Source organism: Neolamprologus multifasciatus, chromosome 5 (genome assembly GCF_963576455.1).
Source record: "Neolamprologus multifasciatus chromosome 5, fNeoMul1.2, whole genome shotgun sequence".
Taxonomy (NCBI): Eukaryota; Metazoa; Chordata; class Actinopteri; order Cichliformes; family Cichlidae; genus Neolamprologus; species Neolamprologus multifasciatus.
The window spans coordinates 33,748,979-33,776,348 of record NC_140443.1 but is presented as its reverse complement, the minus strand read 5'-3'; the positions used below and the strand labels follow the sequence as shown (position 1 = coordinate 33,776,348).

Below are 27,370 nucleotides of genomic sequence, written 5' to 3'. Positions count from 1 at the left end.
AGGCGAAGACAAGCAGAGAGAGATTTCACAAAAACGTTCAAGGTGTAATAAAGCCATGCACACTACACTCGGCAGTCCGTCATTTTGAATGCAAACTATTTAGAATGAGTGCACAGAGAGATTTTTTCCTTTGTTCTCTTTGTGTCAGGGGGCTTTTGCATGACCTTGCTAACTAAAAAGCGGCAGTAAACACATACCTCCATCCAGGCAAAGAGAATGATTGATGTAAAAAAAAAAGAAAAAAAAGAGGACAGCATCAATACAAGTAACTAAGTGTTAATCCTCCTTGGTACACCGTCTACATGGCACAGGCTGCAGGGCATGTTGTACAGCTCTGATCTTCATGTGCAGCTTGACCAAATAAAGTCATCTGTGTTGTCTGATAATGAGGCAGAAAGCAGCGGGAAAGCAGCTGATCAATATACTCCCTCTCTCAGTAGGTTACACAGCCAAATCCTGCCCTAGCAGTTAGTTTTTACTTTGTTGGTCTTGTTTTTTTGATCCTCCCCCTTTCCTGTGGTCTGTGTGTCGCACAGACTGGTATCGTAGGGTCACCACCATTTCTTTACTATCTAAGATTTCCACATATAGCATATATGTATATGTGTTTTTGCTCATTACTGCAAAAAACTAAGATGTGTGTGGTGGGTTCAAATACAACCAGTACTCTGAGCCTTCGCTCATAAGAGTATTGCTGTCTCAGAGAAATCTTCGTAGGTACTGAGAGAGCGTGCATCTGTACACAGTGCAGGTCAGACGGCGGCCTAGCCCCGTCAAGAAAATGTGAAAATATGTATGAATGCACCAAGTAAAATATTGTGTTTGTCCATTATATATCCCTGTAAGGCATATATAATGTAAGGGATAATGTAAAGGAAGTTGTCATCTGTGATTACGCTAACCTTGTGTTATCATAATATATAACTGAAACATTTTAAAAACTATTTACATTTTCCTAGAAAAGGGTCAAGGTTAGGGTTTGGAGCCAGGTTTGAGGCTGTTGGTGATGCAGACGTCTTAAGAGGGTTAGGAAACAGTATTCTCTATTTTTAAGAACGCTGCCAGTAGCAGGTGCAATCTTCCAGCCCACTACCAAATATTTGAATATACGGATTTTAATGTACAGTGCAACCTGTTCTCACTCTCGAGTCTTAGCCCCGAGGTTTATGTCATCATCTTTGACAGCTCCGTCCCCCTTAGTGAATCAGAATATGTCCCTTTTTGCTTTTATTCAATTGCTCTCCAAGTCTCTGGTAATTAAGGAACATATTAAACAATCACACTATCTAAAAGAAAAGAAAAATATTCCCAAAAACTTAGTTTTGCCTTCGCAAAAATATTGTTTAGGGTTAGGGTTGGTACTCATCATGGTTTAGACCTCAGCACGATGATGTGGTCAGCATCCATCCCTGGCACAATATAGTCTGCTGTACATGTTTTTAGCATCATTTCTCAGTGCACAGTATTGTATTGCTCTACAATACAATCCTGTAATCACTTTTATTTACCGAGTAGCGTTAGTGTATAGACATTATGCCCGGGCCCAACAACACATCCAGGGAAAAGGTGCAGAACAAAAGTAAAAGCCTGCTGCACTCAAAATCCTTCATTTGAAGGTTTTGAGATGGAGTCATCACCACTTCATCTGCATCTGGTGACTTTTGCAGTGGCAACATACAAACATTTTGACTTAAAGAGACAACAAACTCTGGAAAAAGTTGAAGTAGAAGATTAACTTGCATTGAGAAAGTGCAGGTTGTAAAAGAGTAAAAGTAAAAAGCACGATGTTGGAGGGCATTTCTATCAGATCATTTTTGCAAAGGAAACTGTACAACACATCATATTAATATATAACAAAATTAATCACTTTGTACAGCGGACTACAAACTTTATTTCAAGTTAAATTCAAATTCTTCTGAATGTGCTCAATTTGAACATCTATTTAGCAGAAGAAAAGCAGGAAACAGGGAATTAAAACATCCAGCTGTATTTGCTGTTTCTTACATTGCAGATGGTTGTCTTTACCTCCTCACCTTAACAGAAAAAGTTGAGTCCCGTCAGGTCCATTAAAAATAGGTTAAGATTTATGTGTATAGACTGGAATGAGAAGTTGTGCTCTCTTATCTGAGATTCACTGCTCTTTATGGATTTAGCCAAGAGAATTTAACAAGATATACACGGATGGCATCTGTGATGGTTGATTTTCAACCTCTAGACAATATAAACCCAGTATAAAGCTCAACGAGTTCTGCAGATCGACAACAACTTAAATTCAGCTTGATTTCATTAACATGAAACTGCCTAATATTTTCATATACTTTTTGTTTTTTACAATTTGTTTTGGAAGATATTTTAAAAAGAAAAAACATATCAGCACCAAATCATCTGTTAAACTCTAACAAAGGACATCACATGTAGGCTTTAAATGTCCAGTTTATCAAATGTCATGGAGCAGTCCTTACATTCAAAAATAATTCCTGCATTCCTACATGACATCTTTCTCCATCATAAAATGATCAAATATTCTTTTCTGTCTCTGGGAAATACAGCAGCTGCACCTTCACCTCGCTAAACATCTGCAACAAAAAATGCAGGATGAATATCAGGAGTTATTTTGGTGCCAAGCAGCACAATTCACATGTAATCAGTGGGAAATTGATTACTTTTCCAGGAAGCGAACATTTAAGGTATTCATGATTAGTGAGCCTGGTTTCACAAAGATCTTTTGTAACTGCAGAAAATGTCAAACTCCTGATATAAATCTGTTACCCAGAACTTTCCCTCCTTAACAATCACTAAAGTTTTTTAATAGATAAAAGCATGATTGAGAAACCTAATCAAACTACTCATCTCCCTTTACCCTGACATTAGATGTAGATCAGGAGGGAGGTATAATGAACAAAGGTCTGACGCAGGACCACAAACATATCCAATTCCAGGAAAAGCAAAAAGACCGGGAAGAGCACGGGGATGTGTTTGTGGAGGCAGAACTGTGCATCTGCAAACTGGAGGTTGGATGGTTCAGTCTGCAAGATACTGAGCTTTTAATTTCCAGTGTGAGAGAGTGTGGGCAAAACAGAAAAAGTATTTGAAATGAATGTTTTATAAATGTGGCTCATGGTCATTACAGCTAGAAAAGTGCTTTGTAAATACCAGTCTATTTGTCATATACAGTGAAAACCCCAAGGCTGGAGACACGGGAAGAGACAGAACAAAGGAGCAGGAAAGACACAAGGTGGCAGAGAAACAAAGACTGAAAGCAAAAACAACAAAGACGCACACAGAAAATAGCAGCAATCCAAAAGTCATGACACACTCCAGCAGCACTCTATTGTCTGGGAAGATTTATTTTATGTTATCTTGTTTTATTCTTCAAAAAAAACCTAGAAAATCTGATATTTTGAGCCATGATATCTTATGTTTAGCATTTTGCTATTAATGACAGAGCAGATTTCACTCTGGTTAAGGTGGGTAACATTTTAGGTTTAAATTAAAGCCCATACAGTGTCTTTCAATAGCTGACAATCAGGAGGCAGTGTACAAACTGCGTTCAGATCCCTCTAACGTGAGAACACTTTCAGTTAAAACTTCTGCAGCTTTCAGAAATGAGGTCTTTTCTGAAAAGGACAAGAACATGATGGTAAAGTACAGACTGTGCCTGATCCTACACAACAGCTCACTGCTGCAAATCACTCTTAGCATTTCCAACATGTTAACACAAAGCTGGGCACAAAACCTTGAGGAGAAAAATCTAGACTTGTATGTGGAGATCTGGGAATGGAATTAAAATTTTGAAATTTTCACTCACAGAAATGATTCATATGCACATTTCCTGTAAGCGAAGTTAGATGAATTATTCACAAATATGCACACAGAGCTAAAAACAACATTTTTAATTTTAATTTCAGTTATTTTCTTGATCCTTTCCCAGTAAAGGTAAAGGCAGTAGTACGACAATGGTCATTTCAAGAATTTTCCACAACATTCCAAGGAATTCTAAAGCAGGCAGGCACCGGAGCAGTCAGCATGACAAAGTCTGTGCACCTTCTGAGTTCTAAATGGGCTCTGAGGGAAGAGTGTCATTGCTGGACTTGGTGATGTTGCCACTACAAACCACCTCCCTCTTCCAAACTGGTCAATCCAGGGGAAACACTGAAGGTGGTGAATAACCTTTAAAATCCAGCTTCAAGGTAAGACACGCTGCTTAGTCACTATTGCGACTGATAGTTTTGATAACAGTGGGACTGGAGACTAATGAGATTAGCATGAATAATGTTAGCCTTGTGATGACTCAGAGAAACATCATTAGAAACAGGTGTGCACACACTCGTTCATAATCTTGATAGGTTTTTGTAGCTGATTAAATATTATTAAATGGAAAAGTTTGAGGCAGCACGGTGGTTAGCACTGTTGCCGCACAGCAAGAAGGTCCTGAGTTCAATTCCACCATCAGGCCGGGGTCTTTCTGTGTGCAGTTTGCATGTTCTCCCCGTGTTTGCGTGGGTTCCCTCCGGGTACTCCGGCTTCCTCCCACCGTCCAAAGACATGCAGCTTGTGGGGATAGGTTAATTGGATAATCCAAATTGTCACTAGGTGTGAATGTGCGATTGAATGTGAGCGCAAATGGTTGTCTGTCCCTGTGTGTTGGCCCTGCGACAGACTGGCGACCTGTCCAGGGTGTACCCCGCCTCTCGCCCTATGACAGCTGGGATAGGCTCCAGCGCCCCCCGCGACCCTGAAAAGGAGAAGCGGAAGCGAATGGATGGATGGAAAAGTTTGATATGAGGCTAATTTCAACATTAGCATTAATCTAATATTAGGTTTTGTGTATGTGGCAGATATCCATAATCTCTTAAAACTTAAAGTTAAGTGGAAGAAGTTTAATTCATGCTGAAAGTTTCAATGTAACTGTCATGTAACAAATTTTGACACATACATAATATTTTTGTAGCGCACTCATCATAACCCAAAGGACACAGGCCTATTAAGAATGTGACGGATATTTGGTGATTTAAAAGTCTGACACTGCAATATAGAAGCAAACAGTTTTTTCTTCTTTTAAACAGGAAATATAAGCAGATTTATAAGTGCATTGGCTGAGGTCTGATTCTCATTTTAGTAACAGGAACAGGACTGGAGAAAATCAAAAACTGACTTATTAAAGTTTGCTTTAAGATGAGATGAGATGAGATAGCCTTTATTTGTCAGTTGCAGGTCTTTTGCCCACAACCGAGATGACAGACCTTGCCGACCGTACATACAATACACAAACATCACATTGGGGAGACAGGTCAGGCTAGGTAGCGAGGAAAAAAAACATCGAAATGTGTAACACAAAAGGATAATACAGGAATGCACAGATATCAACACACCATAGCACAATAAACACAGACAAGCAACATGGGAAAGAGTTCCAGTGTGTACATCTGATCTGGGACCGCTGCAATCTTTCGACTGCGCCTCCAACTGACCCGATGTCCACATCAGAGGGGAGGTAAGCGTTGGAGGTGGCGTTGGATCCGGGGTAGGGAGGGTGATGCGTCAGTGAGTGCTTATCAGTATCAGTATATGTATGTGTGTGCGTGTCGATAGATCAGCTGAGACAGTGTCCTTCGCCCTGCCAGGCTAAGTAAACAGTCTTCCAGCCAACCCAGGTGGCCTTGCATGGAATGGGAAGGAACAGACTAAACACAGTCGTTATCAGGGTGTTTTTGTTCAGCTCCGGCCTTGTAGCTGGCACCGAGAGGGTATCCACATGAAGTGATGTTATTTTTTTACTTTAGTGCGAACAGCTCATATGAATTTCAAAGCAGTTCTACAGTCCAACACTGGTCCCATTGGAGAGCCGCGAGCTTCGCCATACTTGCGTTCTGTGATGTTGTCATTTCTTGTGCTCAAGGAGCCGATTTCTGAGAACTCACGGCAGTGTGCCTCCCCGAGATGTCATCCAATTTTGCGCCCAGAGATGTTATTCCGGGCTAGTCCTTCCGAGATGTATCCAGTCTGCAGTCAGAGATCTTATTCTGAGTATTCACAGCAGCCGTAGCCTCTCCAAGATCTTATCCGTGGTGACTCAATGAGCCCATTTTGAGAAACTCACGCCTCTCCCATCGTTCCAATCCCAGCGGGCAGCCTTGTGGGGGTTTGAACAGCCGGTTCCGCTTTCTTAATTCTTCGATAAGTCAGGGCCAAGCCAGCTCCGATCCGCCAGAACCCTGTTACCATGGTTCCGAATAGGTAGATAGGTAACTGTTTTGGTTTGATTATTTAAGATTCCTTTGATGGCTTTGGCCAGACAGCAATAGTTATGAGACAGTATCCTCAGCCTGCCAGTGAACTGGTGTTCAGCTGATTGTCATTTCAACAACCAGGGAACAGTTACCACATACTGTGTATATGTTTATGCATTTAGTTATTTTTCAGCTCTACAGATGACAGTGAATAACGAGTTTGGTGCTTTAATCTGTTATAAAAATAAAGGTGTGAAAAATGAATACAGACCAGGGGGTTGGGAGAAGATAATGAATGCATTCTCAGAACCAAAGACGTGTAGGTGGCAGCCATAAATTGAACAGTGAATGAGAGGAGAGGAAGCCGCTCACAAGAAGATGGTGGAAGCAAATAATCCCCAGATCAGTGCAGAGAAAGAGAGGATTTCTAATTTTCTGAAAGGGGAAGCCTTTAGAAATCAAATTCAGCTCACGTGAAGCCTCGTTGTGGAGGGAATCTCACTCTTGGAGGCATAAATCACAACAGCACTGTCACAGCAGAGCTTCAAGAACTAAAGATCACCTGATAGCATCAAGTCAAATGAGCAGCTGACATTTCACATTTTATATATGCATTAGATTAAGTTAAATGTATCAGTAAAATTGCAGTTGTTCTCACTACCAGTAAATATCTTTGCTGCAGTTATTTAAATAATAATAATCCCATAAGCCCAGACACTAGAATAAACAATGAACCCTGACGACTGAGGCATTTATTGTGAATTGTTGGAATGCACAATAGTTCTAAATTCGGGAAGCTGGAATAGTAAAAGCCATCAGATAGAAAGCAGATTAACGAGTTGAGAATGGAGGCGGAAAGAGGCTTACTGAGAAGACAGAAATCAATACCAGCAGGCTGACTGAAGTGTTGCTTTGTTTGTAGTTGTGGCAAATGTTTCTCCCCATGAGGATTTGTGGGGCTGCGTGTGTGAAGGCTGAATTCCCCAGTGTACCAGCAGGGTAGGGAAGTCTGCTGCACAGACAAGGAGTACCTCCGATGCACTTTATCCAGGAGCTGAGATACACAAAGGAACATTGTAGCTCAGTCTGTGGTTTAAAACTGAAGTCAAGGAAATTGATCTAAAACAAAGCAAAACAAACAAACAAAAAAACAGCAATACCAACACTTCCTCGTGTTACATCAGCACTGACCTACTGGCTGAGCTGTTCTTTCTAAGGAGATTGAGGAGGTGTTTTTTTGTTTTAATCTTTATCAGCATCATTGAAGAAAATGGTAAATGGCCTGCATTTGTATAGCGTTTTCTAGTCCCTAAGGACCCCAAAGCGCTTCACACTACATTCAGTCATCCACCCATTCACACACTGGGCATGGTACATTGTACATAGCCCCAGCTGCCCTGGGGCGCACTGACAGAGGCGATGCTGCCGGACACTGGCGCCACCGGGCCCTCTGACCACCACCAGTAGGCAAACATGGGGTTAGTATCTTGCCCAAGGATATTTGGCATGCAGCCAGGAGGCAGCCTGGGATCGAACCACCAACCTGAGCTACAGCCAAAATAGTTTCCAGTTTTTATTTTTAGATAAACCTCCTAACCCCTAACTCTGCCCCCGACACTGGGCCTAAAACCCTAAGTAAATATTGTTTTTACATACCAGTCTTTGCAGATTATTTCAGTATGTCGAGACAACCAGATGCCATACAGCACAGGTGTCAAACTCCAGTCCTCAAGGGACGGTGTCCCTGCTGCAACACACCTGAATAAAATTAGTAGGTCATTAGCAAGACTCTATAGAACTTGATTGCATGCTGGGGTGGGGACCCTAACCCTACTCAAGTAAATCTAAGTAAATTTAAGTGTTGGGAAAATGTAGTTCTAAAAGTACTTTCATTGCAACATGTTCATTCACTCATGAGCTGCTGTTACATGAATCAAGTGGCTGAATTGTCACCTCAGCATGCAGTCCGGTTCTATAGAGTCTTGCTAATGACTGTATTCAGGTGTGTTGCAGCAGGGACACACGGAAAAGTTTCAGGACACCGGCCCTCGAGGACTCGAGTTTGACACTTGGGCCATAGGGCAAGGTACAGCCTGGATAGTTTGCCAGTCCATCACAGGGGCAGGATTATGACTTAGACTCAAAGGGTTCAAATCCACCAGATCACCCAGTGAACTACTTAGAACTGGGGTTAGAGTTGCATTTCAGCAACACACTAAACAAGCTTAGTTTCAGAAGCTTCTAACCCTTCAAACTAAGTCTCTGACATCTGTTTTGACATTACTTCATTCAAAATAAAAAACATTTTTGGTTTGCTATAGAGGGAAAAATCCAGTATTGAGGGTTAAATGTACAGATGTAGAAAGTCATGTACAAAGTTTCCATTAAAAACATTCCTTTTCCACTGAAATAATAAAAACTAAGTTTTGGAAGTGATTGTTTCCTCCAAAGCAGAAACAAACCAGGTGCTGCTCCTTCACGGAGTGAGGTTAGCAAGTATGCATTAGTGTTGGAGGACTTTAAAATCCACTTAACACTACTTGGTTTGACACAGCACTTATGCTGGGCACTCTAAGCTAATGCACACATAGCGTGTGCAGGTCAGAGAGACAGAAAACCACACACTGACACTCACAAAAACCACAAAAATACAGGGAAAACATGCAAACCCCACACAGAAAGGCCCCAGATGACCAAGAAGTGTGAATCCAGAACCCTGCAGATTCAAGTGCTAACCACAATACTGCCCAGAGTATTAAAACCCCAACTGAAACCCCATGTACAGTATTATGCATATGTGAAATGACTTAATTTCCAAAGTTTAGACAGAAAGCAAAGTGGAAATCGTCTCTGAAACCTCAGATTTTAACCACAGATCTGTTCATTTGTAGTTCCCCTCCAACTCTATTCACACAGAGTGCCAATCAGCCACATGTTTTCTGTTTGCAGTGTCCACACAAAGATAATATCAGTTGATCTTGCCCTTTTGCTCTCCGAAAAAAAATCAAAAGTTTCATTTTCCACACAGGACTTTGAAAAACATCTGATTGAAAGCCTCCCTTTATTCTCTCTGCTCCCTCATTTGCCCTCTTGAACAACATAATTGCACAGGTCGTGACGGAGAAAGTTCCTGATTGCAGTGGACAGTGTTTGTGTGTTTTTCTGTGAGACCAGCGGCGTGTTGTATTTATCTTCCAGACAATAGAGCGCTCTGTTTGGAGAAGAGTGCAGATTTAGGTCCTGGATGGTTGCATCCAATCAGCCGAATCTGGCATCACACTCAGAGTTACTCCATCAAAGGGAGGAAGCTGGTCTTTGTGGTTGTAGTTGTGTGATACTGTCTGACCACACACACACACACACACACACACACACACACACACACACACACACACACACACACACACACACTTGATCTCATAAGTGCATCTGCTCAAAGCAAGGTGCCAGCATATCTCAGTTTTCCCCTCACTGTGATCCTGCCTGCACACTTCACGTTGCTACAGCACCCACTCTCCTCTTTGATCTCTCTTTGTCTTCCTCCATCAACCCTCCCACCTCTCATGCATCTGGATGAGGGCTTCTTTCACACACGTCACTCACGTAACCTTAATTTGTTCTATTAGAAATGTTGTAAATCAGCATTGCACCCTCGGTTCCACTGCAGACAGAAACATGCCAGTGACTTTGTTTTTATCCTCTTAACACTAACAAGCCTGTCTGTGGACCAGTTAAGGTTAGGCTACAATTAGATTCTATTTTTTATTGTATTTTTTAATGAAACATCTGGCACACCCGAGTTGTGCTCGTTCAGCACAACAAAATCCAAATCTTCACCCTGAATAAACTGCCAGAGATCTGGTAGTTTGAAAAATAAACATTGTCACTGTAAATACATACGATGAACTTAAGATGATGGCACAACATTAAAAACAGGATCTTGACTAAAACATTGGATGATAGGTAAGAGAACAGAATCAAGAAAAAATGAAGGTATAAAAGGACAAGCAGAAGGGAAAGGATGGAAACCTGTATGAACATCATGTTCTTCCATGAGGAAGTCTAGCTGATTATAGTCTGCTTATTTGTGAACGTAGACAAAGGCCTAACCCATAGAGCTTATAAAGCCACTGCACCTGCTGCACCACCAGCTTTTCTTTAAAACATGCTGTTTTTACTGTGAATAATTTCGATTTGAGCTGGTTAACAGAATGATACGTATGTAAAAGAAATTAAAATACTAAATGATTGTAACTGTCATTATTCCTGGTGTCCCGAGGGTCATTTTGGCCTGCTCTACATATTCATGTGTGTTGTCTTAGTGTTATTATCAATTAGTTTTCAGCTCTGAAAATTCAGAATTTCTTTTCATGCATAAATAATGTGTTTTTGCATTTTTAGATGTTTTTATGGATTTGAGTTATATTAAAATACATTTCTGTTAACATTGAGCCACTTTACTACGATTCCACTTGATCAGCAAACAGTTTATGTGCCAGGTGCCAGAGTCTCAGCCACAGACTGCATGCTCTCTAATGGCTAATTACACACATAAATGGACACATGGAGCCAATGTTGGACACATCAATCAGGAAAAAGGAAAGAAAGAAAAGCAAAGTAGAGAGGAAGAGAATAAAGAAGAGATGCAGCTGTCAAACCTGTGAGTCTGGAACCAAGTCAATCTAAACAATCACTAATGATCAGTTTTTAGTTAATGTGTGTTTGTGTTTTTTTTATCCTTTTGCTTATTAAGCTTCAGATTAAAATCATTGGGCAGTTTGAGCTTACTATGACTCAGTGTCTGTTTAAAAAAAATCTAGTTAAATTATTTTGCCTGGCCTTCTACATCCAGGCAAACCACAGCTTTGAAAATTACATTTTGATATCATGTTGTTAACAAACATATTATGCGAATAACAGCCAATCAGAAAGCGCTTGGACACATATGGCTCTACTGTCTACACCAGTATTTATTTGGCAATTAAAAATGAATTGGGCATTAGTGCATTAATGTTATTTTATTAACAGGATGGAATATTGTTTATTCTTCAAAATATCTCTAGGTATTAGGATAACATTAGAGTAAATTATTATGATGATTTGGACATGGATACAGAGAATTTTATATTGTGATTGCAAAATAAGCAGTATGATGACTTACATGCACAGAGTGACCTGGGAATATGTCCCAGCCGACCTCTGATTAATCCGTTACAGTTAGAGGAGACTGGAAGAGTTGCAACATTTCAAAACAAGTTAACCCTTTAAGACCTAACATAGAACCAAGGCCGCCAGAGCTTACTTTATATTTTTACATGCTGTAGTGCCATTTTTGGGAGCATTTCAAGTTGCTATACATCAATACAACTGTTATAGCCCATATTTTAATAATATGTATGCATTAAGTCCATAGTAACTACATAAATTGCAAAAAAGTGCAATAAACTACAAAAAAATGGAAAATCGTTTTTGTTTTTTTTACATATATTTCTACTTGGAGAAATTTAAGAGGTTTATCCCTCAAAACTTTAATACAAAAAAGTTGCAAAAAATAGTTTACAACAACAGGAAATTTATTTTGAGTGTCTTCATAGTTTTATTTTTGAGATACACCAATTTTTATATACTGCAGGAAAAACGAAAAACAATCCTATGATGCAAATTTGCAAAGAAAACAGCATGTGCATCAAAATAAACTATTTTAAGCAGTGCAATTCGAGTTCTAAGCATCCCAGCAACTATTCAGAAAAGCATAAAGTCAAACATGACTTATAAAAACACCAGTATAGGCTTTTAAGGCCTACAAGTAAAAAAACTACATTTTCCGCGAAAATGACATCACTTCCGGTTTTGGGCAGGAAATGGCGGACATGCGATCGTTCGTGCTGACATTTGTTTCAATGTGGGAAGTGTTACGAACAGCTGATTGGATCGGCAAAGCGTGTTTCTGGAATATTATGTTTTTGTTCCTGCAAGCGCTTTTTATGCAATATTTGCAAAGCTTTATGTGGAAGGAAACCATGACCGAGGACAAGCTGATGGCATAAGATGTAAGTACAACTCCTCCGGTTTCATATGCAAAAAAAATTATTGCGCTAGCTTACGTGGTTCCGGTGTTCTGGGAATTTCTCCTACCCCGCAAACCGTCCTACCCGTTGTTCCTGAGCATGTGCGCGCATGCGCACAACACAAAAAGGCAAGCTAAGCGTATCCGGCTGTGATTTTACGCTACCCCGTTGTCATATTTGCAGGAGAATAGGTAAGTAGTAAGCATTAGTACTTTTTATTGACGTTGATACTTGATTTTTTTTAAGCCTTTGTGATTGTTTGTCAATATTAAAGTGAAGTCGCTATCTGCTTTCTGCACAACTGTCGAATTTGCAGCTTCGGTGAAGTCTGCTGTCAAGTTACTGGACACGTGGTATTTGCACAACACTTTTGAGTCCGCAGCTTCGGTGTTTTAAGGCTGTTTCGGTAATGTCGTTATTTAATAAGTTAAATTATTTGCATTGTTAACTGCACATATTGAAGCTCATAAGAAAATGTTTGCTTACATTCGTAGATATGGAGAAGAAGTGGGAAGAGATTTACGCGTTCATTTCTGCGGGCTCCTACCCTTCAGGATATGACAAGGCTCAGAGGCAAAACCTCAGAAGATATGCCTCAAAATTCAAACAAAAGGGTCAGTAATTTATTGTTAATACTAACAACTCATATATGTGGTTAAATTAATTTCTAAATATATATTGTTTTACTGCAGATGGAGAACTCTTTGTTGGAACAAGAAGAGTAGTAAAAACCATGGATGATGCCAGGAAGATATTTCATGAGTTTCATTCATCTCCAATTGGAGGACACACTGGCACACACAAAACGCTAAATGCAGTGTGTTCCAGATTTTACTGGTTTGGTATGACAGTTGACATTAAAACATGGGTATGTATTAACTGTTTGTACTGTTGTTAAATAGTGTTTAAAATAAGCTAAGATAATTTTTTTGATATCAGTTAAAAGAGAAACTGTACACTTGCAAAATATAAATAAATATGGTTAATTAGTGATATTACAGTAATAACCTGTAGGCCTGGCAGAGATTTGAAGATGCACACAAAGTATTGTTGCTAAATTGTTTGTTCGTTAGAGAATATGTCATTAAGTGTTTTGTTTGTTTTTTTTCACAAATGAGAATGTTGAACATTTACGTGAACTCCATAAATATTTTTACCTTAAAGATTCTGGAATGTGACCAATGTCAAAAAGTTGGGAAACCACTGACTGCTGTGCAACCGTTGCAGTGTATTCAGGTAAATATTATGCCACGTTTACCCATCAAACTATGCTTGTAGCTCATATTCATAAAGGCAGGAGGGTTAACTAATTTTAACCATCAATGTTAATGTGTACATTATACAAATTGTTATTCAAATTATTAATTTGTCCTTGATAGGTGTCTGAAGTGTGGGAACTTATTGGTATAGATCTTACTGGACCTCTTCCTAAAACTTCAAGCGGCTTCCAGTATATACTTACTGCAACTGACTACTTTTCAAAATGGGTCGAAGCTTTCCCATTAAAAACAAAATCTGCATCTGAGGTAGCCCAGCACTTGTGCTCCATTATATATAGACATGGCTGCCCCAAAAGGATTTTGTCAGACCAAGGCAGAGAGTTTGTGAATGAAGTAAGTGTTAAATAATTTTCAGTTACGTTTTTTAACTTTACTTCACTGGGGTCAAAGATTTTTTCTTGTGTGCTTGTATAAGAAGTATAAGAACCTTGTCCTTATCTGTTGAAGCTCAACTCTGATCTTTGCAAGTTATTGCAAATTGAAAGAAGTGTCACAGCAGCATACCATCCACAGACCAATGGTCTAGATGAAAAGACCAATGACAACATAAAAAGGTATGCCTAATTTTTATCTATCAGTTTTTAATAACATTACTTATGTTATTCAAACTTAATTGTTACTTAATAATTTATTAATTTCTTTACTTCTAATTAAACTTTCATTACTGTCTTTACATATTTCTATGCCTGCATTTAGAGCCCTCCGAAAAATGGTGAATGACCAGCAGAATAACTGGGATCTGTATCTAGATCCCACCCTGTTTTCACTGCGGTCAAAAGTACACACCACAACAAAATACTCACCTTTTTTTCTGATGTATGGAAGAGAGGCAGTATTTCCATCAGAAGTGCCTGCTCAAGTGCCGGTGAGTGTTTGTCAAATTCTATGTTAGAACTAAGAATTGAAACCATTTAAGAAAAAAACCCAGTAATGTCTTTATGAATATGATATCATCTTGTTTTAATTGCTAATATCTACAAAATTTTAGATTTCCAACATCATTCTGCCAGACGACAAAAGGTACAGTGACTATGTACAGTCTGAAAGTGAAGCACAACATGCAGTTAATGAAACTGCACAAGAAAACATTGCGAAGTCACAAGACAAGCAAAAGGTTGCATACGCCAAGCGGGCCCTGAAAAAGTACAAAAATGTTGTGTACAATGTAGGGGATCAAATTCTGCTTCTAAATATGAGGAAACGTGGGCGAAAAGGAGGAAGACTTGAACCGGATTTTACAGGTCCCTACACAATTGATGAATTCAGTGGAAAATGTGTTAGACTGAAAAACGCTGAGGGAAATACTTTAAAAAGTCTATACAGTATTGACCACATTAAACCCTATAGAAGAAGCCACCCTGTCCAAGTCTCAACTCCAACTGAACCTGTTGAGAGTAGCCCATCTTCTGAGATGTGGCCTTGCAGTCCTCAGCATCATTATGAAGCGCTGCAAAATAACAGATCCTCTGTCATTCAGTTTGCGCCAAAAATAGCTCAGGTAAAATCAGTCCAAGCACCAGAAGAGCTTGTACCAGTGACCCCCCAGAAACCCAGCACGCAAGAAAAAGGTGGCATAGCTAAAAATCTCATTCTGACCGGTTGGTCAATTGTTGCCAGTTTGGCTAGTCGAATGGATAGAATGTTTTATTTTTTTCTCCCCTCTTGCTAATTTTGACCTGTTGGTCCAATTTTGGCTAATTTCTGATTTACATAAAGCCACTCCCCTCTGGCATGTTTATTTTGTTGGCCCGTTGGCCCTTGTCTGCTTGTGGCCCGTTGGCCCTTGTCTGCTTGTGGCCCGTTGGCCATTGACCGTGATTTTCAAATGGCAACTGTTATTACTAAAGAAACTTATCATATTTTGTTTTTTAGTGAAGTGGCTTTGGGCTGCAAAAGACACCGGGCGTGTGGAGGCAGTTGTTGGGCCATACAAATTGTATGACTCTTCTTTTCGCACACTGGAGGACAGTGGGTGGCTTTCTGATGAGGTAAGTGAAGTAATCATTTTTGGTCCTAGTGGTGGTCTGTAAAAATAATCTTTTAATCCAAACAGGTCATTGATGCATACCTGCACTGCCTCATTAGGAAACAAAAGGCAAGTAAGAACATATGCCGGTTATTTCACAAAAGTATTTTATACAATTTTGTAATCTTTTAAAAAATAAAAATCTTGCATTTTTCAGAAACCCGTGTATCAGTTGTCTTGCGTTGTTGCAACCTCTCTGTTTTCTGGGAAGTTTAAATGTGTCAGCAAGGTAATGTAGATGTTATATTGGTTATATAGTGTATGTTATGTAAATAAATCTAAACCTTTATAAACTTAAAAATATTCCACAGATGTTGTTTCCGGCTGAGGACATTTGGTTGTGCCCACTGAACTCTGGTGCACACTGGATCCTTGTGGTACATGTTCACACCTCATGTGTTTTTTCTCTTTTTGCTTTACTGTTCTTTTTAGCAGCATATTCTTATTTTGAAAATGCTTACAATTGATTATGTTTACTTAAGTGAGTGTAATACACATATTCTACTAAATACAATTTTTATTTTAGGTTGTAAAAATCTCCTCACAATCTGTACTGCTGTTAGACCCTCTTGGAAATGAAGGTTGTTATGAAAGGAAAGTTATGCGTAACTGGAGGTATTCATCATTCATTAATTATCTGTTTTGGGTTGTTTTGTTTGTGAGGGGTTTTTTTTCTTTTTATTTAGAGCTAAATGCTGGCTACATTTTAAAAACTTGTTTTATTTTTATTAGGAATTTTCTGAAGATGAAAGGAAAGGAAGAGTCCCGAGTGGATTGGAAAATGGAGACTCTGCCACACAACAAGCAGATGGACTCCAGCAGTTGTGGAGTTTTAGTGTTGAAGGTATTTAATAAGCAATTGTATTTAATTGTATTTATTGTATTTAACTAGAATTAAGTTAATCAATTGCAATTACTGTAACATGTTTTACAGTTTGCCGAACACTACCTTCTGAGTGGAGAGGTTACTAGGGTGCTGTCCACTCCAGAAGCCATTGGGCTGCACCGCACTGAAATTGCTTGCGAACTGCTAGAACATCAAAGTAAGTAGAGTCATGTGCTTTTGTATTGCAATAGCACTTTCAGTTTTGTTTAAAAACTGTTAGGTTGAACGCCAGTGTGTTTCTAGGTAATGCTGATGACTACTGTGTGGTTTGTTCCATGCTGGAAGCCGATCCTGAGTCCAGTATGATTGAAATGGTAAAACAAATAAACCACAAATGCAATATACAGTAGCTTGCAATAGTATTCGGCCCCCTTGAACTTTTCCACATTCTGTCACATTACAGCCACAAACACAAATCAATTTTAATTGGAATTCCACATGAAAGACCAATACAAAGTGGTGTACACGTGAGAAGTGGAACAACAATCATACATGATTCCAAACAATTTTTACAAATAAATAACTGAAAAGTGGGGTGTGCGTAATTATTCAGCCCCCTGAGTCAATACTTTATAGAACCACCTTTATCTGCAATTACAGCTGTCAGTCTTTTAGGGTATGTCTCTACCAGCTAGAGACTGGTAGAGACATTGGTCTTTCACGTGGAATTCCAATAAAATTGATTCACGTTTGTGAATGCAATCTGACAAAATGTGGAAAAGTTCAAGGGGGCCGAATACTTTTGGAAGCCACTGTAGTAATTATTTTCTCATCAAATTCATAATGTTGGTTAACACACTTACACCCCCCCGTTCTCCCTCTTCAGGTGCAGTGCGAGTTTTGTTCCAGATGGGCACATTTTGGATGTGCTCATTATGACAGCAGCCTGGTGAACTACCTGTGCGACAAATGTGCATAATTTGTACACTGTTTCTTTTTCAGTTCTTTCTCCCTGTGTTCTGTTGGATCTATAAATGTCAAATATATGTATCTGTAAATATATTCAGTAAATATATACTGTAACTATAATGGAGTGAGTTCATTGTCAAAGTTTATATAGTCAGGTGTTCCAATCACTTCAATGGTGACAGCTGTATAACTTAAGCACCTTGGCATGCTGACTGCTTCTACAAACAAGTGCCAAACCATGCTACCTTTGTTATTATAAACTAGAAGCATAGTCTGACAGGAGGAATTACGTGCCAAAACATGCTACCTTTGTTAATAAGAGCAAGAAGCATAATTCTGACGGGAAAAATTACGTGCCAAAACATGCTACCTTTGTTAATAAGAGCAAGAAGCATAATTCTGACGGGAAAAATTACGTGCCAAAACATGCTACCTTTGTTATTATAAACTAGAAGCATAGTCTGACAGGAAGAATTACGTGCCAAAACATGCTACCTTTGTTAATAAGCGCAAGAAGCATAATTCTGACGGGAAAAATTACGTGCCAAAACATGCTACCTTTGTTAATAAGCGCAAGAAGCATAATTCTGACAGGAAGAATTACGTGCCAAAACATGCTACCTTTGTTAATAAGCGCAAGAAGCATAATTCTGACAGGAAGAATTACGTGCCAAAACATGCTACCTTTGTTAATAAGCGCAAGAAGCATAATTCTGACGGGAAAAATTACGTGCCAAAACATGCTACCTTTGTTATTAAAAACTACAAGCATAGTCTGACAGGAAGAATTACGTGCCAAAACATGCTACCTTTGTTAATAAGCGCAAGAAGCATAATTCTGACAGGAAGAATTACGTGCCAAAACATGCTACCTTTGTTAATAAGAGCAAGAAGCATAATTCTGACAGGAAGAATTACGTGCCAAAACATGCTACCTTTGTTAATAAGAGCAAGAAGCATAATTCTGACGGGAAAAATCACGTGCCAAAACATGCTACCTTTGTGAATGTGACCTACAAGCACACTTTAATGGGTAAAAAGAAGTGTCAAACCGTACTGGCTTTATGAATATCAGCTACAAACATACTCTGATGGGCAAAGTTAAGTGGCAAACCATCATACCTACTTAAATTAGTGCTGGAATTATTGTTTGGCAGCAGAAATGTGCATAAATTATGTACAGTAGGACATTTTGCCAAAGTAGGGCAGTTTGTCATATGGCAGCGTAAAATTATCCTACGGGTAGGACGTTTTGCCAAAGTAGGATGGTTTGTCAGAACACCGGTTCTACAGAGATTTAAAAATAGTTACGCAAAACTGAGCGTGCCGCTCCAACCGGCTTTAAAGGGTTAAAGTAATGTCACCAGTACCGCCAAAATGGTTACTCTTCTAACTGATAAACTAAATAATTGGGGGAAACAAAATGTATGCCAACCCCTCCCCCCACTGATGCCTGTCCTTTTCTGTGCTGGGGGGTCTTGCTGCTGCTCTCCTTGCTTCTGGCTTTCCATGTATGCACATGAAAGGACGGCGAGGTCCAGTGCAGGCTTAGCTAAATATAAAGTACTGTGGATGGAAATAACAATCTGCTTTTCACTATCGTGGTTTAGATAATCGCAAAAGCCGACAGTAGCCCTGTTAGTTACGTACTTATGAATGCATCAAGTAACTTGGCTCAGCTGCTGAGTGCTAACAAAATATTGCACTTTTGGGTTAGAATCAGATCTGCTGGAGTAGTTCAGTGGACGTTGTGTTTGATTCAGCAAAAAGCCATACACCCATGGCCCAGTGAAGCGTGGCATACACAACTCCCCTTGTGTGCGCTTGTTTAGAATGGGGCCAGCTGATGGGTTGTTTAGATGGGCTTCATGGTCAGTAAGCACAGACCTCAGAAAATATGACACGTTCAACAGTCCATCTGCATTTAGCAGAACAGGCATGACTATATACCGCTGTGACTCAAACCACAGTTCACATGTGCACTCATTCAGATATAGAGCCTTGGGCAAACATATATTTTTATCTCGCCATTCAGTTTGTTGAAAGTGAGTGAATGAATGACCCTGAGAGGCTGGTAAAAAGCAGCTCTGGCGTAGCGTCAGAGCAGGCCATAAGCCTGCTATCACTCAGACTGCTGCATCATCTGACTGCTGTGTTTGTCCAGTGAAACCTGGCATGGCCGTTTCTTGTTTCTGACAGCACAAGCTGTGATCTGATCCACACAAGGATCTACAAAAGGTTTGAAAGACTAAATAAATCACTTTAATGCTCAAAGTTTCACAAGATTAAAGCTGTATTAATAACTCACTGTGTGATCAAAGGCTCACATTACATCATAGATAGTAAGACAAAAAAATAAAAAGTACCCTTATGTAAATCTTTGCTTTGGTAATGAATAAGAGAGTCTACCACACATCTAAATCTCTGCCATGCACCGATGTCAGTGGGACAGCTAATATATTTCAGCTGCTAATTAGCTCTCGAGGGGCAGAGGTAACCACCATTTTTTGAAGTCTCCCACAGATTTCTGTTCAGGAGTCTTTGAGTATCATGACTCCTCCTGCAAGAACGTCTCCAGCTGCACACCAGCAGCACATGTGGTGGAAAGGTTTGTTGTTTGTTGTACTGTATATGTGCATTCCACAAGGTTGGTCTTGTTATCACACACCACTTTGTTATTTCCTATGTAGTTCATGCCATGTCATACATGCTTTTCTCTGCTTTCAACGTGTGTGAGAAACAGAGGGAGTAGAGCTCAGCAAGTGAACATGTCTGTCAGTGTCTTCTGTGTATCTGTTTGATGGCTCATGCGCTCTTAACTGACCTTGAGCCTGGGGTTAAATTACTGTGTGCTCCACTGCTTCATATAGACTGAAAAAAAAAAAACCCTTTGCTTGCACAACACCCACCATCACACGTGCATAAATACACGCACATTTTCCCTAAAAGAAGATGAATGGGAGTGACAGTGCTGCTCACAGAGTGGTGAAAGACAATCACTGTGAAATAGCTGCTGTACAGTCTGTAATGCAGCCAATCAAGTTTTAGCTGCCATTATCCAGCCATCCGGCAACAATACACATATATAATCAAATACACGTCTCTGTATGAGCAAAGTGTTATATAATCTAAGACATTACATAAATAAACCCTGAATACAGAACGATCACAATGGCAATGAACTCCTTATATGAATATTAGTAAAATTAATCAAATAAGCACTTTATTTAGATGGAAGTGAGCTGTCTTCTTTCTACTGCAGCCCAGAACAGTCATCAAAAGCTAGTTGGAGTTGAAACCTGGTTGTATAGGTAATTCTCTAATACAGAGTAAATTTCATCCACCCTGGAACCAACGCCATCACGCTATGAATGAATTCTTCCTGTGCACAGTCCCACTGAGTTCTTTGAGAGCACAAAAACCGAGCTATGATCCACTAAGTACCCCCCACCCACCCATCAATCAACTCAACTTGGTTCCATTACAATCAAGTAGCACCTAATGTGCGTAGGGTTGCTATAGCAACGTGCCTGAAAGTCCTTTGATGTCATTTATATGCAACACAAACAACACAACGGGGGACGTTGAGGCGATGATATACCTGCTGCTCTGAGAAATGGCGGTTTTGATTTTAGAAGAAGACACACACTCATGATTCATCCAGTGACGCCACTGACCAGCCAATTGCTTGAAACCCTGCGAAGTAGGTACTAAAGGGCAGGTACTACCACCTAATCGAAAAGCCTAAAAACCAAGTCGAGTCATGCTGAGCTGACCCAAGCAGGCACTAGTGGAAAGAGTCTATAGCAGTTATTTCACCCGTTTTTGCTGCAAGTTGCTGAATTTCTTTGGCAATTCATGATCTCTGGTCTCCATGTTGCTGCTAGTCTCTTCTGTCCCGTGTGGACTAAAGATAAGGTGTGACAGAAGGGTACGCACTGATTTCAGTCTTCAACGTCTCACCACAAGAAGACTAAATGTTAAATACTGGTCATTTAAATGTTAAAGCAGGTCAAGTCTTGAACTTGACCCATCCAGAATATAGAAGATAGAATAACCACCTTCTTCTGGTAAAACAATGAACGTGGAGTTGGTGACCAAGAGGAACCAAAGCAATTTGCTAAAACTGCTAAAAGCTCTTTGGAGCAGAGCAACACTGAGGGATTGTAACACGGTTAATGTTGTTGCAGAAGTACGATTACATGTAGTCATTTATTATCTGATGCTTTAAAAACATTTATAATTTGAGCTTTAAAAGCAAGCTGTAACTGTTGTGCCTTTTTAAAATTAGACCTTGAGGCCTGAGCTTTCTGTGTTTAGTCCATGACAGCGTGAGCTTCCTGTAGCTGGCTGACATAACAATACAAATAACAATCGTACATCTCAGAGACTTCAATCCAAACTTAAAGAAGAGCTCTCAGCAGTCTAACATGTCCTTTCACATATTTAACTAAATCTGAAGTTACTGTGGACAAAGCAGCACCTGAATGCTTACTCTTTACTTTTCACAGGCTTCAGCACAGTTTTAAGAAGAGTTAAAGCACATTTGATAGGGACTTGACTTAAGTCGTGTCAGGAACAAGTGTGATTAGTTTAAGAGGTAGCCACCCAGGTATTCCCCCTGCCTCCATGTCCCACAGTGATAATCGATTCTGCCAGACGTCTCTGTGCAGTGTTGTGTTAAGCAAAGTCGAGCCTGAATGACTTGACACAAGCTTGTTTATGAGTCGGTGTCCCCCTTTTATCAATGATGAAAAATCAAGCATTGTTGTGCTTAACATTTGTGTGGCATATTACACAACACTTGTAATTAGAAATATGATGTCACATTCTCGCCTCCTCTTTGTCTCCAGGCTGAAGCCTTAATAAAGATGGCATTTTGTTTGCTTCCATCCCATCTATTCTTGTTTTTTCAATCAAGACTACAGTCGCTTCTGTTCTCTGCTACGTATTTCCATCACGTTGTTCATCTCCCATTGCTCTTAAATTCTCAGTTCACATCTTCGATGATGAAGATAAATGCTAATAAATGAGATAAAACTGACAAGACGTTTGACAGAAACAATAAATCTCTTTGTACTCTGCTGTTTTCTGTTACATGTCGCCCCATGTCCCCGTGTCAACAGTAGCCCCACTGTATTCATGAGTGAATAGCAAAAGTACTGATGTCAAACAGGTCAGACTGGCCTATTGTAACCCAGGCCGACATGGTTTGTGCTGCACGTGTTAAATGTCATAGAGGTTGTTCTTGTTAGGGAACGGCTGTGTGCAGACAGGAATAGGACCCAAGGTGCAGACACTCGGAGGCAAAACTTAAACTCAAAACCGCTTTAATGTTAAACTCAAATATAATATAACTGGAAATATCAAAAATAAACTTACACTGGAGGACTGGGAAAAAACACACAGCTAAATAAACGGTAGATCGCGACAATGACAAACTGAAACACAGGGCTTAAATACATAGAGGGAGCAATCAGGGAATGGACAACAGGAGGGAAACACAGCTGGGGCAAATCAGAACTGACGAGACAAGGAAGCGTAACCTGAACACACTGAGATAAGACAGAGACCTTCAAAGTAAAACAGGAAACGCATAACACAGACTGAACAAAAGACACAGACTCACATGCGGGCACTACAGAGGGAACAGAGATGTGGGACCAGGGCAGACACAGACACTGACTGGACACGGGGATATAGCAGACAGGGGAGACAGTAACTAAGGATTACACAGAGACAAACCATAAGACATGACTCTAACGAAAACCCAAAGACTAGAAATTATAAATAATATAATAAACTCAAAAGCCCTGGGTCAACGACCCAGGCATCCTAACAGTATCCCCCCCTAAAGGGCTGGCTCCCAGACAGCCCAACCCGAAACACCAAAACAAAAAACAACCCAACCAGGGTGGGCGGCGGGGGAACAGGACGGAGGGACCGAAACGAAACAAACACACAGAGCCAGTGACAAAAAATAGCCCAAAACAACAGCACCGCGGCCCAGCAACAGCCCAAAAGAAAACAGACAAAAAGCCCATGAAAGGCGCAGAGGCCCAGGCAACAGTCTCGAAAAAGTTCAGGAGGCCGGCCCGGAGGCTGACGGCACAATAGTCCAAACCCGGGTAGTTCAGGGGGGCGGCCCGGAGGCAGGCGGCCCAAAAGCCAAGAGGACAGTTCAGGGGGCCGGCCGGGCGGGAGGCACCGGCAGCGACCGAGCAGGTCAGGAGGCCGGCCGGGCGGGAGGCACCGGTGGCAACGTAGTTCAGGGGGCCATCCATGATGGCAATGATGTCCAGTCATCGGCCCGGAAAGCGGCCGAACAGGCCGGACAGGACGTGCAGGACGAGCAGGCCGGACAGGACGTGCAGGACGAGCAGGCCGGACAGGTCGTGCAGGCCCAGACGGCATGGGGACCTCAGGCGCAGACGAAGCTAGACAGAGCGAGGCAGGACCAGGCGACGCCGAAGGCGAAGACTCGGAGGCAGGACCAGGCGACGCCGAAGGCAAAGACTCGGGGGCTGGACCCGGCGACGCCGAAGACTCGGAGGCTGGACCCGACGAGGGCGGCGCTGCAGGGGACGGCGTGGGAGCCGCAGGTGGCGGCACTGCAGGCGACACAGGTCGCTGGACGGGCCCCTCGGACCCTCCAGCGGAAGCAGGAGGCTGGACGGGCCCCTCGGACCCTCCAGCGGAAGCAGGAGGCTGGACGGGCCCCTCGGACCCTCCAGCGGGAACAGGAGGCTGGACGGGCCCCTCGGACCCTCCAGCGGGAACAGGAGGCTGGACGGGCCCCTCGGACCCTCCAGCGGGAACAGGAGGCTGGACGGGCCCCTCGGACCCTCCAGCGGGAACAGGAGGCTGGACGGGCCCCTCGGACCCTCCAGCGGGAACAGGAGGCTGGACGGGCCCACCTGAGCCTCCAGTGAGGTCAGAACCAGGTGCAGGTACCTGCCGGACACCAGCCACTCCCACCCGAGGAGAAGGTACGGGTGCCGGAGCTAACTGGTTCCCGGTCATCCTTACACTGGGAGCCGGGACAGGCACCGTCAATGGCTGGGCAGCTGCTGTCCCCACCCAAGGAGCTGGCATGGGTGCAGCGACAGGCAGAGGCCCAGCCGGCCTGGACACCGGAGCAGGGACCAGCTGGACCTCAGCCTCCCTCACCTGAAGCACTGAAACAGGTGCAGGGGAATGCTGGGCCCGAGCTGCCCTGGGAGCAGGAACACAACGGTGCAAAGGAGCAGGCTCAGCAAACACAGACTCCTCTAAAATGTTTTTTAGCTTCCTACCACCACCACGTCTAACAGTCTTAACAGTTTTCACAGTCTCAGAATTTACAGTGTGCACATGATTGTCTTTTTCCAGCTCAGAGGGAGCAGAATGAAAACAGTCATTATACCTCACCATGGGGAGTGGCTCAGCAGAGACAGAGTGGCGACCGCGTGAGCGTCGCTTTCTCCGGGAAATGGGAGGTGGCGAACTGGGCTGCGAAGAGGAAGCAGAGAGTTTGTGAAGCTCAGAACATGGCAGACCCAAAAACAGAGCGAAGGACTGCAGTGGAGTGAGTCTAACGTCCGGCATCACGTAATCCTTCTTCCTCCGCCGCTTAACCCTCTTGTCGGACTGGTAATCCAGGGGTGGAGGCGGAGGTGTAGCGACTGGAGAGAATGAGCACGTGCTCAATCTGATCGCCCGAGGCACAGGCGCCGGCTCGGCCGTAGCCATGGCAGTTTGGAGGCAGCGGGGCCCTCCCCGAGCCAAACGTGAACCATAGAAAGGTGACTCGAGCTCCCGGGCATGCTTAGCCTCCTGCCTCACGCTCTCCTTGAGGAAGGCAGAAACTGCGGGTTGCCGATACCACACGGAGTCTGCTGGGTCCATGTTATGGTCGCGATCTTCTGTTAGGGAACGGCTGTGTGCAGACAGGAATAGGACCCAAGGTGCAGACACTCAGAGGCAAAACTTAAACTCAAAACCGCTTTAATGTTAAACTCAAATATAACATAACTGGAAATATCAAAAATAAACTTACACTGGAGGACTGGGAAAAACACACAGCTAAATAAACGGTAGATCGCGACAATGACAAACTGAAACACAGGGCTTAAATACATAGAGGGAGCAATCAGGGAATGGACAACAGGAGGGAAACACAGCTGGGGCAAATCAGAACTGACGAGACAAGGAAGCGTAAACTGAACACACTGAGATAAGACAGAGACCTTCAAAGTAAAACAGGAAACGCATAACACAGACTGAACAAAAGACACAGACTCACATGCAGGCACTACAGAGGGAACAGAGATGTGGGACCAGGGCAGACACAGACACTGACTGGACACGGGGATATAGCAGACAGGGGAGACAGTAACTAAGGATTACACAGAGACAAACCATAAGACATGACTCTAACGAAAACCCAAAGACTAGAAATTATAAATAATATAATAAACTCAAAAACCCTGGGTCAACGACCCAGGCATCCTAACAGTTCTGTTTCCTTGTTTATCATATCCTCTAATTCATTTAGTTTTGCTTATTTTTTAATCAGTCAGAAGTTTTAATAAAACAGCAAATGTGTTTGTAAGAGCTTTAGTATTTATTTTAAAATTAATTCTAGGCAGTCAGCTGATGGACATTCCCAGAACCTGCATCTGACTTCCTAACAGATGAATGTGCTTAGAAAACCTTAACAACCGAGCACATAAATTGCTTTGGCTTCTTTGGCCAGTTTCCCCTTTCATAATAACTCTATCGTGGGGAAAGTTTGTAAAACTTTATAATAGTTAATAATAAATATAATATTGGTGAGACCACAGATGGGCAGTAACGCGTTACTGTAACGCGTTACTGTAATCTGATTACTTTTTAAAGTAACGAGTAAAGTAAGGGATTACTATCGCAAAACGGTAATTAGATTACCGTTACTTTCCCGTAGGAACGCTGCGTTACTGCGTTACTAAAACCGTGATTTTTTTTTGCGAGAATGTCTCATGACAGTGACGTAAGCGAGTGTGACGTTAGTGACAACAGCTGTGCGCAGATCGACAATGGATCATATATCGAGTGCGGAGAGAGTATGAGCGTGCAGCGTTTAAAGCGTGGAAGTACTGACCTTACTTTGAGTTTGATTCCATAAAAAGTGACAAAAACATTAGTGTCCGTCAGGGGCGATTTTAGCCCATTTTTGGGGGAGCTTCAGCACCCCCAAAATGAATCAAAGCACCCCCAAAGATTTCTTACTTTTTTTGACAATATTTGTTGTTTGTGTGACACACTATGAAAAATATAAAAAATATACAGTACTTAATTGAGATGGAACATTTAACAGCAAAAGTTTAGATAACCACCCCCCCTCCTCCCAAAATGGTTTGTTCCAGCTCGGCTCTCCCCTGCTCTGCAGCGCCGTTGCTGCCAGAGCATAGTGGCTGTTACGCAGCGGAGCGGAGGGGGAAGTGCCTGGCTTAAAACAGGACATATTAGCTGCATTTAACCTTCAGTTACTCTTTATATAGTTAGGTAGGAGTCAGACCATGTTTCTTTTTAGCTGAAAAACATTACACCCAGGTAACCTGCAGTGTTGAAAATGTCTTTTCCGACGATGTTTGCTACCCTACAATCCGTCCTGCTCTGTAGTAAAATCAGTGATATTTGACCGTCCCGTTGCGCCCATTGAAATGTATACAGCCTATTTAAAATCTAAAACTTAACATTATCTAGCCTGCTGTTGTTACCACTGTCCTGTTTGAAATGTAATGAGAGAAACTGGTTATTTTGTCATATGTGCATGTGCCGATATTGAACCCAAGTTACTAACTAGCTAACTGACTGGATGCAGTACAAAGAGGCAGCCAGGTTCATAATGGATATGAGGAAGTTTTTTCAAAAGAAGGAGCCACATTTAGGTAAAAGTGTGAAATCAAATGATCCATCAATAAAGGATAATGTTGGATCAGTGTTTCAAT

General features: G+C 41.6%; 1 protein-coding gene and 1 long non-coding RNA gene across 10 annotated transcripts in view; both read right to left on the bottom strand.

Moving 5' to 3' along the window:
* LOC146519166 (uncharacterized) overlaps positions 1 to 27,370 on the bottom strand; it is a 246,573-nt gene that overhangs the window by 97,472 nt on the left and 121,731 nt on the right. The window lies entirely within an intron of this gene.
* cdk18 (cyclin dependent kinase 18) overlaps positions 1 to 27,370 on the bottom strand; it is a 637,630-nt gene that overhangs the window by 598,859 nt on the left and 11,401 nt on the right. For 2 of the 9 annotated variants that reach the window (XR_014874238.1, XM_085160684.1), the window contains exon 1: positions 198 to 7,588. The exons of the other annotated variants lie outside the window; for them this stretch is intronic. Coding sequence is in view for 1 of the 2 variants with exons in the window: in XM_085160684.1 (XP_085016810.1) it covers positions 198 to 257 (60 nt within the window). In the remaining variant the exon portion in view is untranslated. Of the gene's footprint in view, positions 1 to 197; positions 7,589 to 27,370 lie in introns of those variants that run through there. 9 annotated transcript variants of the gene reach the window in all.